Here is an 18,436-nt window from a genome sequence, read left to right as displayed (position 1 = left end):
ATCTATAAGGTCTTTCTAATTGATGCCTTATATTAAGGATTAAGGATTAGAGGAACTAAATTGTTATATAAGTTCTTAATTAGATGAATAACACAACTCTTATGACGTCATACATGATCTTTCTGATTTAAATCACAAATATTTTTCATGTGAAAGTAATTTTGTTTGAGTAGAATACAACTGCAATCAACAATAATAAAATTTTACCACTAAATTTACTATGATCTCTAATTACATTAAAACAATCCTACACCAATTATTTTACATGCTAAGTAGTTAGCTAGTGAATATTTGGATACTCGATATATACTCTGCACAAAATTCTAAGTTCTATTCTTATTTTTATTGTTGTAAAGAAGAAGAAAAACTTCTCACCAACTCTTAAGCCCAACTTTTGTACAGCCAAAAGCAAATTTCTCTACATTATAACCTCGTAATTAAATTTTTTAGAAAAAATTGAGCGTTTAACTTTCATTGTAAATCAATAAAAATAATTTTTAAAGTAGTCATTAAAAGAAAAACTATATTTATGATTTAAATTTAAAAAAAGAAGCTTTTAATGCATTTCTTTGCTAGCTTTCCCCCATCTATTCTCTATCTTTTCTCTCCACCACTTAAACAAGGTCACTTTTATATTTTATGTGAAAAATACTTAACAAAGACTGTGTGACCTGCTGGAGAGGGGACCTATATATATATATATATATAGGCAGGGTGCGTCCACTATATGTATATATATATATATATATATTTATGGTTTTGCTTCAGAAATTAGATTCCAAGTGAGAGCAGGTACATATATGCACGCATATCTGATATCACCATCTCAGTATCTGTGACTGGCATAAAGTCTATATAAATGGAGGGCAAAGTTGCATTGAAAAAATTGCTGGAAGTTCAGAAAAAGGCACATGTTAATAGTACAGATGCACTCAACTGGACTGAGGAACCGTCCATTAAAAATACTGTAAGTTAATTTCCATCCATATGCTATGTTATATATATATACTGCTTCCTATCTGGCTATGCTATTGCTAGCTTATTTGTCCAACACTTGTCTCTCCCTATTTTTAAATTTATTTATTTTTTCAGTTTCCATGATGATATAAATAAATATTTTAGATGAATCATTTGTTTTGAAAGCTTATCAGTACTTATTACAAAGTACCATGCTTGTGAATTATCTAATGATCTTAATAAACTGATCATTGACAAGAGAATTGTATATGCAGCTAGGATCTACTCTTCTCAGTTTGAGTCTGAATAACTTGGAGCCTCCACAAAATCATGAGCAACAGCACCTGAACCAAGTGAGTAATATTTGATAAGTTAAATTGGTTTACACAAACCTATTTTAATCTGCATAAATTTTGATTGATCGATCGATGTTCCTCATGTCAGTCCTTTTTCTGTGACTGGATTTTAATTAGTTGGGCTTGCTGCAAATTGAGCTAGAGGAAGTGAAGAAGGAGAATCAGAATTTAAGGTCCATGCTAAATAAGATCTCTGAACACTACGCTGCTCTTCAGAATCAGTTATTGTCGGCGATGCAGCAGAAGAAACTATCTTCATCACCTCGAAATAATGAGGACATGCAGGCAAGTTTGACTTTGAATTTGTTTTATATATTATTATTTTGACTAATAATTCATTTTTCTTGTATTGCAGTTGCTATGAAAATTATATTAGTATTAATTTACTTGCTGAACCTTAGGACTACACTAATAATACTAGCAGTAGCACAATATCATACGACGGGACGATAATTAATTATTTTTCTATATTTTTTTATTATTACCATTACATGGATTCTGATTAATGATTAAAATGATCTTCTCATTATTTTTCTATCAATAAATATTAATTTTACTAGTAAAAAGATCAAATTTACATTCTTTTTTTTTCTTTCTTAATCATTTAACTCACCTTATTATGTCTTCTTGATCTTCTCACTCTTGTTTGAACAAATTAATTAAATAAATAAACCATGTCTTCATATGTCTGTAGAGGGACAGCAGGCAAGAAGACATGGAGAAACCAGTGTTATCCTCCTGCAGCCAGTTCTTAAATACTGGTAAGTGGTAACCCTTAAGAAGTATTTACTTATGTTGAAAATATTGAAAACTGAAAAGAACATAGGTAGAAACCTGAAATATATGTATACTTACAATGTAGAAGGTAAATTCAATAAACAAGTAACAACATCACAAGAAGCAAAAACCATAGAAGAGCAAGCATTTGAGGCTTCTTGCAAGAAAGCTAGAGTGTCCGTAAGAGCACGATCAGAATCATCTTTGGTATGGATTTCTATCTTATTTTTGTAGAATTTTCCTTTATATATTGGTTTGCTAATAATTTTCTCATAACATCTATCATTTTATGCATTTATTTACTTGATTTGACTCTAAAGTGAAAAGGGGTTAGTTGGTGTAATTGATTACAAGGTGTATTTACACATCTGAATGAAACTATGTGGTAAATTAATTAATCCGCTTTGGTTGTTTGGCTGCAAGAAGGGGAGATTGGAGTGAGACCCAAAAAAAATTCTTTCCCGCTAAGTAATGGAAAACACATTTTTTTTTATTGTTAATATTTAATGATGTAAAATACAAATGTATTAAAATGTATTTTTCGGAAAATTATTATAGCTAGTAAAATACAAATGTATTAAAATGTATTTTTTTATTGTTAATATCACTTTTCACTTTATTTATCATTTATATTTTTGTCTGCTATTTCGTTTTCTATTATATTATTTTGATTAAATTATAATTTTGATCCCCCTAATTTTTCAAATACATATTTTTAGTTTTCTTGAATTTTAATTGTAACATTTAATTTTTTTAGTTTTATAAATTGACGATTTTGATCTTCATGATAGATTATTAATAAATAATTTTAATTAATTGAGTTATTAAGTTAATTATAAATTAATTAAAACCATTAAATATTAAAAAAATGATGAAAATATTAATAATCCTAATTTTTTACAATAATGTGTTTATCTTTTTCATCGCAAACATCTCTTTCATGTTCACTTGAAGACAAATCCACCTATAATAATATCACATTAGAGTTAATAGTATTTTATTAAAGTCTTTTAATGATTAATATTTTTGTAATTTATAATTAATTTAATATCTCTAATAATCATAATTATTAGTTAATCAGAGACACAAAAATCATCAATTTATAAAATTAGAGGACCAAATATTACAATTAAAAATTAAAAGAACCAAAATGATGGATTTTGAAAAATTAAGAGAAGCTAATTAAATTCAAATTGTTTTATTTAATGATGCTGACACTTTTGTTGATCTATCAACGTAACTCTTATCATGTCAACATATTTTACCAATCAAAATTACGTTACTTAAAATTTTCATTAGTGACTCAAAATTAACGTGATTAAAAGCTCAACAATCATGTCCATTTTTCCTTCTCCCACTTTTGGAAGTGAAAATCAAATGACATTATTTGCTAATACAAAGTAAGCACTGTTATATATCTATATTAATGTATATAATAAATATGATTTCTTTTAAAGGCATGAAAGCATATAAGGTGAATTTTTTAAATCTCTACCCCGAATTAATCCACATTACTTAATAGAAACAAAATTGGCTCTTATGCAATGCACAAATTAATATATATATATATATATATATATATATATATATATATATATATATATATATATATATATCTAGTATACTAATAAAAATGATATATGACATTGAAGAAAACTATTTACGATAATGCATTGGCATCTTAATTATTCTCAGATGGGTGATGGGTGCCAATGGAGAAAATATGGACAAAAGATATCAAAGGGCAATCCTTGCCCTCGGGCCTACTATCGCTGCAACATGGGAACAGCTTGTCCGGTTCGCAAGCAGGTCGGTGCAGATTTTTTTTATTTCTTGGCGTCGGCATGTATATATGTTTTCTTGGCATCGTTCATAATCGAGAATGAGTCAAAGTATGTTACTGTCATTCCTAATATTAACATACATTTGATGTTAGCGCCTCAAATCCTAAGTTTAATCATTTTCATGATTCTTCATCTACGCTTTATTTTACATTGTGCTAGTTTGAAATATAGTAGTTTATATACAGTAATACATCTTAAGTTTTTTTTTAATGAATAATATTTATCTCATTTCATTTATCAATCTCTTAACACAAGAAATAACATAATCAAATACATAAAGATTAAAATACAATGGAGTCATCCTTATTAACTCACGAACAACTTCTTATTTATCCTTTAACAAATTTTATATTTAATATTTGGCAAAATAGATTACACATAAATTTTTTTAAAAATTAATAATTATAGAGATATTTTAAAAACAAAATAAAACAAGTGTTAGAATTATGAAAAATCTCCCTCTCTGATGGTTATAAAGTCTCACATCGTTTAAAAGTCGAGATCATGTTTATAAAAACTATTTTCTCTCAATTCTAAGCAGATAAACCCTATTGCATATAAGGGTGGATTGGAAATGAATAATGCATCCATCCTTGGTCAACTCTTGTAATCCGTCGGCTCTTCCACATCATAAGCATTCTAATTTGTCTTTTTGAGGTTTTGAAGAAGAAACTTCGACATTCATACTTGCCTTTCCATTATTTTGCATGCAGTAAACTCTTTTATATATGGCTTGAAAGTGTCTTGCAGCTAAGATATCTCATTTACTTTGTAACAGGTTCAAAGGTGTTCTGAGGATGAGAGTGTTGTCATCACAACCTATGAGGGGAATCATAATCATTCACTCCCACCAGCAGCCAAGTCCATGGCAAGCACAACATCAGCAGCACTGAAAATGTTCCTTTCCGGCTCAACCTCTAGTTCACACGGAAGCACTTATTCTTATTCAAATTCAGACCTCTTCTCTCCACTATTCACCTCTACCTACTATCCATCTGCATCATCATCATGTCCAACTATAAATTTGGACTTTACCCAAACCTCTAAGGACAACCTGAAATTTCCAAGTGTTATTTCTTCAAACCATTTGCAACCTTTTCCTCTTTCATTGCATGGTCAACCTCAACAATCTGAGGGAATATTACCCTCAGAGAAAAACCTTGCCTTGGTGGATGTTGTCAGTGCTGCCATAACCAATGATCCTTCTCTTAAGGCAGCATTAGAAGCAGCTGTTTCCTCAATCATTGGAGACTCTCAGAACATCAATAACCATAGTCAATCACTACCAACTTTCTAAGATGTCTGTATCGGCTCTGCACTACGGATCAATTGATTTAGAGTTCATAATAATTGTCAAGAAATTATTAAATTAAGCAAGTCAGCTAGCTAGTTTGACTTGCCTGCCAGAAGAGGCGATATGTATAAGCATGTTTTATATATAGTAAGTTTAATATCAACATGGTGAGGTATAGTTGGCATATAAATGCTCCTTAATATGTAGTCAGGAGCTCAATCCGCAGGTCTATGTGTATAAAAAAATATCTGTTCGAAAAGGTCAGTTCCTTAAATCAATCTTCTACTTTGAGATATTAGTATCTTCCGGCCAGAAAGTATCCTGGACACCCAAAATATATGCATGTTTGTATAGCAAGTTTAATGAGAAAATCCATGTTCATAATAATATATGAATTGGTCCTTGAACAAATATTATGAGGATACATTACTCCATTTTCTGTCTGGAACAAGTGGGGGTTCTAGTTTCCCATTTAAATAGTGGGCTTACAGGTCACAAATATATTTTAATAATATGGTTTGCATAATGCACATGACAGTGAAGAAACAACCATTGAGAAATGTGCAGAAACTGATTTCTTTGGAGACAATCTGGTGACAATTCAAATAGAATGAGCACCAGAAACTCTTATGAAAATTAAACCTCAATGTTGTTAGCAAAACAGACATAGGCACCAAAAATTAGAATTATGCAGAAAATTAATTGACTTTGATAGGAAGATGTATTAATCTTTGATAGTCTGATACTTTTTCAAGATTAGTATTCTAATGTGTTAGATTTATGAAGCAACAAATAGTGTTAATTGTAACCTTGATGCCTATGTTGAAAAACATATACAAGCTTTGACGACCATGACTGCATACAAATCGGCAAAAGTGACCCTGACTTTGCATGAAAAGATTGGCATTAGGTGAAAAAGAGAAAAAAAATCTGATTATTTTACATTTAAAAGCTTTATGACTTGTATATTACATTTCCAATGAAATAAACGGTTTGTGATTTTGAATTGTGAAACTCATGCTATGAGTAAAATAATGGATTCTGCCAGAAATTTACACGAGGTAATTACTCGGATTAACTCAAGATGTGATCCTAATCCATTTTAGTGTCAGAGAAAGGCTTATATGGTCGCGTGTTCCTTCAGTGACACTAATTTCGAATAGAAAATCATGATCAACCACCATTATCCTCCTAAGCTAAAGCAGTTTTGAAGAAAGTGAGACAACAATAATGGTAGGCTGAAAATGCTTGTAGTTCCTAGGTTGGGTAGCTAAAGTCTCGTTTTTAAGAGAGCTTCCAGGACCAAGGGAAAGATTTCAAAAGAAATCAACTAAATAACAACACTCTAGGCATAATAAGTTTCTCAAAGTAACAATTCTGGTCTTTTATTTTCATCTTATTCACCTCCTTCTCTCTTTCAATTCCGCATTATATATGCTGTATTACTCAATCTTTCTTGTTCGATAAATTATAACTCATTTTTTCTTGTCTCTTTAATTCTCGTCTTGTTCATCCCTACTTTCAATCCCTCTTTTCAGTTCCAAATTATGCTGTGTCTTGCATCACCCTCTACCCACTGACTTACAAATAACTAATTCCCGCCTAAACGACATGTTATTATCCCCCTAATTCTGGATGAATCTATGCACGTTCATTCACTCTTTTAATGCTCCAACTATTAACAAAAGATTCTTTTTCGATAAATATGCATGTGCTTCAATAGTTTAATGCATTTTCATTCATTAACTAATGTTTTTATTGTGGCATGCGTTTTCAGGGTGAATTGTGGCGCTCAATAAATTCACGCTACAAAAACAGAGAATCAAAATGACCGTTGAACTCTCCAATGATCCTAAGTTTGCATACCTTCTCATTAACAAGGATGTCTCCCAACGTAACTGGTAGTATGTGAGTTTCAATGAGGCCCTTTGGGGCCTCCATACATAAAAAAATAAAACGTGAGTTTCAATCTTTCTTTTCCTTCTTTGCCTCCTTATAAGACTCTTCAAATTTCTGATTTCTTTTTCTTCAGAATTTACACCCTCTCTCTTTACGCCTTCAGATTGGCACATCTAGGGTGGCACCACCACTATCCAATTGCATTAGACTCTGCCGTTTTGTTCTGGGTAGAAAGGGGTTTCTTCTGTCAGGTTTGTATTTTTTTTTTGGAAAAAAACGATGAATAAATGATGGTTATGGTTCCAGAATCTACACCCCGTTCTCATTTTTTCTTTTGTTTGGCATTTGTAGTCTCATTATTTTTCTTTTTTTGTTGGATTCCTCGGCCTCCATTCCTTTGCGGTTCTTTTGTGGGTTTAAAATCTAAGTTACATAATATTTTTTTTTGTTTTTAAATTTTTCCTTTTTTGCATTCGAATTTGCATCTAATTGTTTTTAGGCTTAATTTATGCCCAGATATGGTACCAATGGTAACCGATTCTTTGTGGATGCACCGTGGCTTTGTAATTTTTCTTCCAGCAGTTAGTAGGTGAAATAGGGAATTAAAAGTTATATTTGAAATTTTTTTCCACTATTTATCTGTTAATCTGCTTCTCTTTATCTATGGCTCAAGTTGGGATTCATATTTAAGAGTCTTTCCTTCCACATCTAAATGTTATTTATCAATCTATACTCCATTTGAATATGATGAAGTTCAAAGTATATTATGAGTCCAATAATGTTATTTGGTCTACTAATTTGTTTTATTCTCTTTGTTGGAGTGAAGTGTAAAATGAAGTTCTAATAGAATAGAAGTAAAAAAGTTAAGTACCATATAAGTGAAGAAAATACTCAAGGATGATGAAGATAATGAGAATCTTACATGCAATCATTTTTTCAAGTAACACCACTATTTCTTAATTTAATATATGGAAAAATGATAAAAAAAAAAAAAAGGCTAGCCTTGAAGTGCCAATAAATTAATTTATTTTTCTCTTAAAGGTTCAGATTCATAATTTTGAAATCTTCCGTATTAGGATTTGTAATTTGAAATATTTCTTATTAACGCGATGTTTTTATTTGTTTTTATGATATGAATTTGGTTGAGAAGAAGACATCATCTTCTCTAGAATTTTTGGATGGGAATGGTCCTTGGGGACACTTGATATGCAGCTGGCAGGAAAATCTAGTGGCAACATTACTTTATCTGAATTTTAAGATGGAAACAATAAGGAAAAACCATAGATTTAATATATGGAAATAGTATTACGAAGTAAAATTTAATATGTGCAAGTAAAAGATCATTCTATCTTTTGAAATTATCTTATATATTACAATCATATTGTTTGTAAGTGTATTGATTTTTTTTGTAAGTAGTAAAATTTATTTGAAAGTTTAAGTGTCGAGTTCATATGAACTCTTCCAAGTAAATTTCACTGCATTGTGTATAACAATCATGTTCTGGGTTGACCTAAATTGAATAAATATCATTTGTTTATATATACTATGAAGATGTTTTTTAAATAACTTGTATGATAGTCTTAAAATCATCCATGCTTTGTGTATATTTTTTTATTAACTTTTTTATGGAAGCATGTCACATGACTTGAATTATAATTTTTTATTGATCATATAATTAAAAGACTTAAATATATTAGAGATTAATAAAATCTATTCAAATTTTGCTACTCATCCATGGAAAAATTTTGTTTCTCTTTATGTCCCTTAAACTTTAAAAGTTTTGTAGATGATCTTGCTATTAGTCTCAGTTCAAAACGTGATGATGCGCCAGTTAGACATGTTAGTGATACATGTGCGGAGTCACATTAGAGGTATCAATGACATGGCGTGTCACCTGGATTTCATTTATTTTTATATTTAATTTATAAAGAAATTGTCTATGCCTATTTTTCTTTCTTTTTTTTTTTCCTTCCTTCTTCCCTTCTTCTCTTATTTCCCCATTCTTCCTGCTCCTTCAGCGACCCCAAAACCCTTAACACCACCTTCATCCAAGTCGATCCCTCCTTTGTGAAAGCCAACCCCAACCACGCAACAACAACTTAAAACTCAAACCCTACATACTTTCTCTCTTCCTCCCCTCGTTAATTATGTGGGCCATTTCAGCCTCCATCTGTTATGGCCGCATGCGTCGCCGAAGGGTGTGTCTACCTTGACTTCTCTTAGGAGCCCAAGTTGAGAAAGCGTATGGAGGCCACACACCACAAGAGGGTCGTCGAGATCGGGCATTCATCATCTTTGCTTGCGGCTTCTTCTCCAAACTTGCCACTCACCATAACTGCAACTTGATTTTTTAGATTTGGTTTTGTTACTCCCAAGTTTGGGTTTGTTGATTGGTTTGCGATATCTTTGACACAGGTTCAATTTTGGGTTGGCTATTCATGCAATAGTTGAAGGGGTGATGCATGGTGTTAAAGAAAAGGTTTAATGAAAATTGAGTTTGGGTTTTGGACTTGGGGAAGAGAATTGCGAGAGGAGAGAGGTGGGGTGATAGAGAATTCATGCATGGAGTGGGTAGTGGCGGCGGCGGTGAAAGAACGGAGGACAAGGGGAGGTGGAAAGTGTTGTTATGGTCAATGGTGTAGTTCATGTGTTTGGACGTCTTTTGATGTGATGTCACATGTGTGTCGTTGACATGTCTAACTAATGAACACGTCCTCATGTTTTGGACGAAAATTAATGGTAAAGATCTCTTATAAAACTTTTAAAGTTTCGAGAATTAATTGCAGAATTTAAGTATATTTCTTGGATCTTCAACATATTTAAACTTAGTTATAATGAATTCTTAACTTAATATCAAAATGTATTTCAATTATGAGAATCCTGCCTTAGATTTTAATTTCACTAAACAAAATATATTTTCCTTATTATAATGTATTTTTAAATCTTTTAATTATTGTGATCTAACATTTCTTTAAAATATTTAACTATGTAACTATTTAAATTTTGAAAAGAAAATTTAAATATATTTCTTTCTAAAATTATATTAGTTATAATTTAAAGATAAAAATGATCATACACGATAGAATATTACATAATCATCTAATCACATCCTATCATGTATAATAAATTTGTTGACTTTTCAAATAATCATCTTAAAGTAATTTAAAAGGTGATAATTTATATTATTAGTGTATAGACATTTAATTCTAATTTAAATGATCAACTAAATAAAAACCCATATAATATTTAAATATGAACATCTTAAAATATTCTTTTAAAAAACAAAGGAAAATATAGTTAAATAAAATCTTTGTGCATCGCACGGCTAAACCAATTTATTTGGTCTCTCTATCAGTGATGTTATCTTTTTCTTCAAATGTAGAAGTGAAGGCTTTGGCTTATGTAATTTTCTATAGTGAAGTGGTTATGTAATTTTCTATGATATGTTTTATAATATTGTGACAGTAGTGATAAATTATTATTGTTGAGTCACTAGTGACAATTTTCCTTTTTTGTGGTTAGTTTTTGATAAATTTGGTTCAAGAGTCTCCTAAATCATTGATGCGATATATCTTTTTCTTCAAATGTAGTTTGGCATATCAAAGTTCCCAATTTTTATTACTAGGGTCTGCAAGATGCAAAATTCATTGATAATGAGTATCACATTATAATATGATTACGGATATAAACATCTTTCTTTGCTTGTAATAAACACAATTTCCATCTCTTGTTGTCATTATATTTAATATCTATCGATTCAAAGTTATTTGTTCTATATATGGATATATATTTAAAATGATCTAATGTGCATCACCCAAGTCAGAGAACTAGTTGGACATAGCAGACACTTAGAAACCACCACGAAGGCGAAGGACAAGGTGCAGGGTGGATTCCTTTTGAATATCGTAATCTTCCAAGGTACGCTCATCTTCCAATTGCTTCCCAGCAAAAATAAGCCTCTGCTGATCCGGTGGAATGCCCTCCTTTTCCTGAATCTTAGCTTTCACATTTTCAATTGTATCAGAACCTTCAACCTCTAAAGTTATGGTCTTTCCCGTCAAGGTCTTGACAAAAATTTGCATGCCACCACGAAGCCGCAACACCAAGTGCAGCGTTGATTCCTTCTGGATTTCATAGTCTTCAAGGGTTCTTCCATCTTCAAGTTGTTTCCCGGCAAAGATAAGCCTCTGCTGATCAGGTGGGATCCCTTCCTTTTCTTCAATCTTAGCTTTCACGTTTTCGATGCTGTCAGAAGACTCCACCTCAAGGGTGATAGTCTTACCGGTCAAAGTTTTCACAAAGATCTGCATCTGTTCAATCACAAACCAAACCATCAAAACCAGATACATATGTTTATCGGCAATAGAATTATAAAAAAAACAAAACCCTAATACCTCAAAATTGCAACAACAAAAAAAATACCTTAAAATAAAAATAACTAGGCAATCATAACTAAAAATTATCAAGAAATTTACAGCATAAGCAATCGGATCACAGAATCCGAAAGACAACTGGACAGATTTGGACTCAGCGAAGACAAAAACCAGACTTCACATATCAACATAATTAAAAAGAAATAAAAAAGATCGGAAAGTAAATATGATCTTTAAACTGAACCTAGACATAATCAGATTATGGTGATCAAAAAAGGTAATAAATCAGAAACTTAACTTGAGAGGAAATATACAAAAGATCGAAAAATTGAGAGATTATGTATTTGTGCTATGCTATATATTGAGAATTTCGAATAGGGAAAGGCATGATTGAAAAGGTGTAGGAGGGATCGTATTTATAGCTTGGCTGTGATGAGTCAATAACGAAAAATATCCATGGATTAATGAATAAGGTTTGTCACGTGTAGATGATGGTGGCAATTTACATACGCAACGGTTTACGTTTCTACAAAGCTAAGAAATTTTGTCAAATTTTTTTCCCGCCTAATCTGTATGTAATTTTCCGCTCGGCTTTTAACATTTAATCACGTAAGGTGGAATAAATCCATAATTAAAATTGAATGCAAATATATTCTTTATATGTGATTGATGCAAATAGTAAATGATATTCATGAGAGATACTGCACATAGTTATTAATGTAAATTTCACTCATATCAAAATAGATATTCGTTCTGTTTATTCACACAAAACGTGTCAAATTATATATAAATGTCAGAATTAATTGACTCTTCTTAAAATGTACCGTTATTTAGCATTTATAGGTTTATGACATGGGGAATCATGATTAACTTTTCGCATTATCTTGTATTTCTTGAAATGTGCAGCATTTTAGTTTTACAGCATTGGAAACTTTTGTATTCTCCACTTTCTCTTCAAATGTGCAGCCACCTTAATTATTAAACATTGGATATATGGTTGGCTTTAATTTGAAAGTGGGCTGCATTGCATCGGAAATCCTTTTGATGAGAAAAAATCTTAATTATACTTTAGGTTATATTCATGGTAGCTACTATTATATATATATACACCAAACCTCTTTTCATTTTGGGTTTAGCTCTGGCTGCACACTTCACTATTTTTATTGTTTCATCTAAAAACAATATTTTCACTTACCAATTTCTCTCTATTTATCTTTTATTATTATTAATAAAGCTAAGAAGTTCTGCCAAAAAAAAAATCCCGCCTAATTTTTGCATGTAATTTCCTGCTCAGCTCTTTGAACTTAAGCACGTAAGGTGGAATAAATCCATGCATTAAAAGTTAATGCAAATATATTTTTTATACGTGATTAATGCAAATGGTAAATGATATTCACGAGAGATATTGCACATTAGACAATTATTAATGCAAATTTCATTCATATCAAAATAGATCCTCCGTTTCTTGTTTACCACGCAAAACATGTCAAATTATAAATGCCAGAATTAATTGACTCTTCCTAATATATATGCACTGTTATTTAGCATTTATATAGCATTGATAGGTTTATGATACGAAAAATGATTAACGTTTCTATTTCTTGACATGTGTCGCACGTTAATTTTACGGCATTGGGAACTTTCGTATTCTCTGCTGCTATCTCTTCAACACCTTAATTATACAACATCGAAAATATAATTGGTTTTGATCTGAAAGTGGGCTGCATTGCATTGCATCGGGAATCCTTTTGACGAGAACAAATTTTAGTTATACTTCAGAAAAGCTTTTATTAATAAAGCTTAGAAGTTCTGCCAAATTTTCCCCCCGCCTAATCTGCATATAATTTCTCTCTCAGCTTTTAGCACTTAATCACGTAAGGTAAAATAAATCCATGAACTAAAATTCATATGCAAATAAATATATTCTTTATACGTGATTCATAATGCAAATGATAAATGGCATTGATCACTGCAAATTAGACAGTTATGAAGTGAGGGTAAGCGAGACCTTCAGCGGTGACTTGCAATTTGAAGGCGATGAATCCATATGAAGAAGCCACGGCCCTTAGGCATTTGATTTTGCAAACCATAATAGGCTGGTCCAGTTCCACACAGCAACCAAGTAGACCAACATGGTTGCGGTGGTTAATAAGTTGGCATAATATGAGAAGCTCGTTGAGGACTTGGTCAGTGCCTTTGGGGTTGCCAAGTTTATCACATTTGATTTGACTGCCACAACAGTGCCATCTTGAGGAAAAAGCCTCTCAATCCTATTAAAGATGGTGTTCGTCTCCGATCATCAAGGATGTCCAAGCTTTGCTAAGCATGGGGCGGCTTCATCTAAATCTCTAGACATGTGATCTAATTTTCCCTCTAGTCTTCTCATTGAAGCATTTGTTGCTTTGTTGTTCTGTTATTTCCTTCAAATTAATATATATATATCCTTCAACTTTTACAATAACTTCAAACATTCTTACAAGTTTAACCTTTCGATAAATTAGATTTTAGAGGGGCCTAATTCTAAAGATAAGATATATAAACTCGCAATCTAATTTCTTCATTTAAATTAAATTATATTTCTACAAAAAGAAAATCATTATTTCACCCTAATTAAAATTTGTAGTTTTTTCTGTAGTATTTTAAGTAGTTATTTGTTGAGAATTTTAACGAGGATAGTTAGGGTAAAAGCTGGCAATTTTACGAGGTACTCATTAAGAATTAAAATTTGGATGAATTTAATTCAAGAAGGATTAATATAGTGAAATTTTATTTAAATACTTGAGGTTAGGATGTGTTTGATTTGGAGGATAAAACTGAAAAGAAAAAAAAAATCAAAAGAAATTTTTAAAAATTAAAATAGAACGCAAAAGATATGATCCCACATAAAAAATAAAAAAATTATCTCCTCTCATCCTGAACCAACTTTAGTTTATACATTGGAGGATAAATCTAGCTACTGTCCGAACATATTCACAAAAAAGTGACGAAGAACTTGCAATTTGTTAGAAATTGCTGAATGCAGGCCATCAAAAAATATGTATTATGATGAACGTTATAGCTGTTACGATATTTGTACTTACCAGTTAAATGCTGAAAGCAAGCCATAAAACAAAAAAAGCTTATGCGTACCTTCTATCCATTTTTATATTTTAAAACAGAATTATGTATTATGATGTGTTTAGCTTATCTGTTAAGATATCTGTGCTTATCAGTTAAGCTGGTTATAAATAGAATCTTAATTTTCTTAAGATTGGTTAATCAAATATTAAACAACTAACTAACTGTGAAACGATATTGATATTTAAAATAAAAACATAAACAACATACTTTCGCTGAAACGAGTTCAATACATCATTTTAAAACATAATAAACAGCAGCACTTAAACCAGAGATGCAAAGCACAAGTTCAAGGGAGACACTGAACAAACAGATAAGACATATGAGAACACTTCATAAAAGGGATTCCCCTTAGCAACCACCACGAAGGCGAAGGACAAGATGCAAAGTGGATTCCTTCTGAATATTGTAATCTGCCAAGGTACGACCATCTTCCAATTGCTTCCCAGCAAAAATGAGCCTCTGCTGATCTGGAGGGATACCTTCCTTGTCCTGAATCTTAGCTTTCACATTGTCAATAGTATCAGAGCTTTCCACCTCCAAGGTAATGGTCTTCCCTGTCAGAGTCTTCACAAATATCTGCATACCTCCACGAAGCCTCAACACCAAATGCAGAGTGGACTCCTTCTGGATATTATAATCAGCAAGAGTACGACCATCTTCCAGCTGCTTCCCAGCAAAGATAAGCCTCTGCTGGTCTGGTGGAATCCCCTCTTTGTCCTGTATCTTTGCCTTCACGTTATCGATGGTATCAGAACTTTCAACTTCTAAAGTTATTGTTTTTCCGGTCAAAGTCTTAACAAAGATTTGCATGCCACCACGAAGCCTCAAAACCAAGTGCAGGGTAGATTCCTTCTGGATGTTATAATCTGCAAGGGTTCGTCCATCTTCAAGCTGTTTACCAGCAAAGATAAGCCTCTGCTGGTCTGGGGGGATACCCTCCTTATCTTGAATCTTGGCTTTCACATTGTCTATGGTATCTGAACTCTCCACCTCCAAGGTGATGGTCTTTCCCGTCAAAGTCTTGACGAAAATCTGCATGCCACCTCTTAAACGAAGAACCAAGTGTAAGGTAGACTCCTTCTGAATATTGTAATCAGCAAGGGTTCTTCCATCCTCAAGTTGTTTACCAGCAAATATCAACCTCTGCTGATCTGGAGGGATACCCTCCTTGTCCTGGATCTTGGCCTTGACATTATCAATGGTGTCCGAGGATTCGACCTCGAGGGTGATGGTCTTGCCAGTCAAAGTCTTGACAAAGATTTGCATGCCACCCCTGAGGCGAAGCACGAGGTGGAGAGTGGATTCCTTTTGGATGTTGTAGTCGGCAAGGGTTCGACCATCCTCAAGCTGTTTACCCGCAAAGATAAGTCTCTGCTGGTCAGGTGGGATCCCTTCCTTGTCTTGAATCTTAGCTTTCACGTTATCGATGGTGTCGGAGGACTCCACCTCAAGGGTGATGGTCTTACCGGTCAAAGTTTTCACGAAGATCTGCATCTGTTCAATCACAAACAGAACCATAAAAAATAGAGCTAAATCACAAACAATGATTTAAAACAGAGAAGTTTCTGCTTACAACCAAACGGATTACACAATCAATAAACCACAAACCCTATTTTCCAAAATGACAACTCGCAAACCCTAAACCTTAATTAAAACAGGGAAAGATTTTGCATATCAGAAACTGAGTGCACAATAAATCAAACCAAGAAAGAACCATGATTCTTCAAATATGATAAAAGAAATTAAATCGCAGAGCCTAATTAAGAACCGGGGAAATTTTAAAGAAACAAATCAGATCACGAACCCTAATTCCTCAAAACTGATAAAAAAAAAAAAGAAAGAGAGAAATCAATCAGATACCTAAGAACAGGGAAAGATGTTGCACTTAACAAACGATTTACGGAATCAGAAAGGCGAATGAAAAGTTTCGGATTCGACGACAACAAAAAAGATATACAGATTGACGTAACAAACACAAATCGAAAAAATTGAAGTGTAATTAGGAGAAAAATCAATAAACGAAGGCTAATAAGGTTGCTATTACGAAAAGAATGAACAAGAGAGAGAGGAAACCAGAGACGTACCTTTAGGAGGAGAAGAATCGAACGATGAAGAAATGAGAATTAGGTTTAAACAATTAGGAATTGGGAATTGCTATGCATGAATTAGAGGTAGAAGGGGTCGTACTTATAGCTTGGTGCGATGTCTCAATGACGAAAATATCCGAAACTGAACGAATTAAGATTTGCCACGTGTACGGTGGTGGTCATTGACACGCACGGCAAGATAAGGATTACGTTTCTACAATGGTCCGGAAGATTCTACATTTTGCTTCTAACGTCGTCGATGACAAAATGCTTTTCTGCCACCTAAAACCTAAATTTATCTCTTTGTTATAATTTTTATTTTTTCTTAAATATGTTTTTAATCCATTAATTATGAATAATTTTTTAATACTTTAAATTTAAATTTGTCTTTTAATTCTTTTGAATTCACAAAATATTTTTTTAATCTTTTTTTAAAGTGTATTCCGTCCGATCTTATATATTGATCACCTTCTATAAGAAATATTTGATCTTATTTATAAGTCACCAACTAATCTATTAATAATATATTTTTTAATTCTGTCATTTATATATTGTCAACTTCATTAGTAGAAAAACCTATTTTCCATACATCGTCCATCCACTCTTCTCATTCCATGCAATTAATAAAAATGAGTATCTCTTCAAATATTTCATTTTCTGTCTCTCGTATTAACCTTCTCTCGTATTACCTCTATCTTTTTTATCGAGATGGAAACGTTTTTCTCTCCATGGAGAAAGGCAAGGGCAAGGAACCAATCGTAAGCCATGTGGATTTGTTGAGATTGGTTGCTGAGGATTGAGGACTCAAACACTCAACAAGGATCTCAATGGTATGAAGATTTAATTACCATAACCATTATTAAGAGATTGACAGGAGAGAATAGTGATCCTTGACTTGTTAATTCTTAATGACCATTGAGTAAGATTTCATTATAAGAGAGATTCAAAGTTGTTATTGGTTCATGCTCATTGATGGAGATACTGGAGTAATTACTAATGTGTGTTGTTTGTTGAGGCGGTGTAAGAGAAATATTGAGATTGAAGGTTGCTATTAGTCCGTCTATATCCATTAATGAGAATAGTAGAATAATGAGTGATTATTAATAATGGTGTGAAAAAATAGAACCTTAAATGATAATTTATGCTAAACATTTAATTAGTTATTAGTGAAATTAGTTGGATGAGTAATTATGTTAGAGTATAATTGAAAATTTATTTTATTTTCATACATATTTAATGGCTAAACTTTCCTTCATTAATCTGGATGATTCAGTTAAAAGTGATTAATATATAAGACAAGAGGGAGTACGTCACATAAGAAATAAAATAATCATAATATTTGACAAATTTTATTATTATAATTTGATTTTTATTTTATATTTTAAAATAAGATTGTTTTTGTGTTTTAAATTGTCAGAATTAAGTGCATAAAAAAATTAAAACAATTTTTAAAAAGATTAATGAGTTTTTTGTAAAAAAATTATTGACTTATTTATGATATTTTTTAACTTTGAGAAGTATAAATAAAATATAAAATAAAAAAATCAATTTTTTTACCATCTTGTTACAAATTATAAATCTCTTATTTTAAATTTGACTTGTACCATGCAAAAAGACTATTTTTTTGTGAATTTTAAGAACTAAAAAAATAACTTTAAATTTAGATAATTAAAATTTATATGATTAAAATCATATTTATTTCTATTTTTATATAACTTTTAATTAATTA

The 18,436-nt window shown here is 31.7% G+C and overlaps 3 protein-coding genes across 5 annotated transcripts; 1 reads left to right on the top strand and 2 right to left on the bottom strand.

The window, feature by feature from the left end:
• The first annotated feature begins 764 nt into the window (after nucleotides 1-764).
• On the top strand, nucleotides 765-5,617 carry LOC114393792 (WRKY transcription factor 6-like). 3 transcript variants are annotated; one of them, XM_028355245.1, is made up of 7 exons: nucleotides 765-967; nucleotides 1,233-1,310; nucleotides 1,431-1,598; nucleotides 2,008-2,074; nucleotides 2,179-2,297; nucleotides 3,786-3,899; nucleotides 4,713-5,617. In XM_028355245.1, exons 1-7 carry the CDS (start codon nucleotides 860-862, stop codon nucleotides 5,229-5,231), a joined length of 1,173 nt encoding a protein of 390 aa, XP_028211046.1. In that variant the 5' UTR covers nucleotides 765-859; the 3' UTR covers nucleotides 5,232-5,617. The 3 variants fall into 3 exon arrangements, with proteins under 3 accessions (XP_028211046.1, XP_028211045.1, XP_028211047.1); XM_028355244.1 differs by having other exon boundaries at nucleotides 2,176-2,297; XM_028355246.1 differs by lacking the exon at nucleotides 3,786-3,899 and having other exon boundaries at nucleotides 2,176-2,297.
• Nucleotides 5,618-10,787: 5,170 nt separating this feature from the next.
• On the bottom strand, nucleotides 10,788-11,888 carry LOC114393794 (polyubiquitin-like). The gene is made up of 2 exons (XM_028355248.1): nucleotides 11,799-11,888; nucleotides 10,788-11,437 (listed from the first exon to the last, which is right to left on the bottom strand). Exon 2 carries the CDS (start codon nucleotides 11,435-11,437, stop codon nucleotides 10,976-10,978), a length of 462 nt encoding a protein of 153 aa, XP_028211049.1. The 5' UTR covers nucleotides 11,799-11,888; the 3' UTR covers nucleotides 10,788-10,975.
• A 2,890-nt stretch (nucleotides 11,889-14,778) lies between these two features.
• LOC114393793 (polyubiquitin-like) lies at nucleotides 14,779-16,821 on the bottom strand. Its single transcript, XM_028355247.1, has 2 exons — nucleotides 16,705-16,821; nucleotides 14,779-16,114 (listed from the first exon to the last, which is right to left on the bottom strand). Exon 2 carries the CDS (start codon nucleotides 16,112-16,114, stop codon nucleotides 14,969-14,971), a length of 1,146 nt encoding a protein of 381 aa, XP_028211048.1. The 5' UTR covers nucleotides 16,705-16,821; the 3' UTR covers nucleotides 14,779-14,968.
• Nucleotides 16,822-18,436: the final 1,615 nt, after the last annotated feature.

This window comes from Glycine soja, chromosome 17 (assembly GCF_004193775.1).
Source record: "Glycine soja cultivar W05 chromosome 17, ASM419377v2, whole genome shotgun sequence".
In the NCBI taxonomy this organism is placed as follows: Eukaryota; Viridiplantae; Streptophyta; class Magnoliopsida; order Fabales; family Fabaceae; genus Glycine; species Glycine soja.
This window is presented reverse-complemented; position numbering and strand designations above follow the sequence as displayed.

Excerpts from the sequence above, each read along its gene's own strand:
- LOC114393793 (XM_028355247.1), bottom strand. The coding sequence starts at position 16,114 with ATGCAGATCTTCGTGAAAACTTTGACCGGTAAGACCATCACCCTTGAG.
- LOC114393794 (XM_028355248.1), bottom strand. The coding sequence starts at position 11,437 with ATGCAGATCTTTGTGAAAACTTTGACCGGTAAGACTATCACCCTTGAG.
- LOC114393792 (XM_028355244.1), top strand. The coding sequence starts at position 860 with ATGGAGGGCAAAGTTGCATTGAAAAAATTGCTGGAAGTTCAGAAAAAG. Across the intron at positions 1,599-2,007 it reads GAAATAATGAGGACATGCAG|AGGGACAGCAGGCAAGAAGA; the intron begins GCAAGTTTGACT and ends ATATGTCTGTAG. Across the intron at positions 2,075-2,175 it reads CAGCCAGTTCTTAAATACTG|AAGGTAAATTCAATAAACAA; the intron begins GTAAGTGGTAAC and ends CTTACAATGTAG.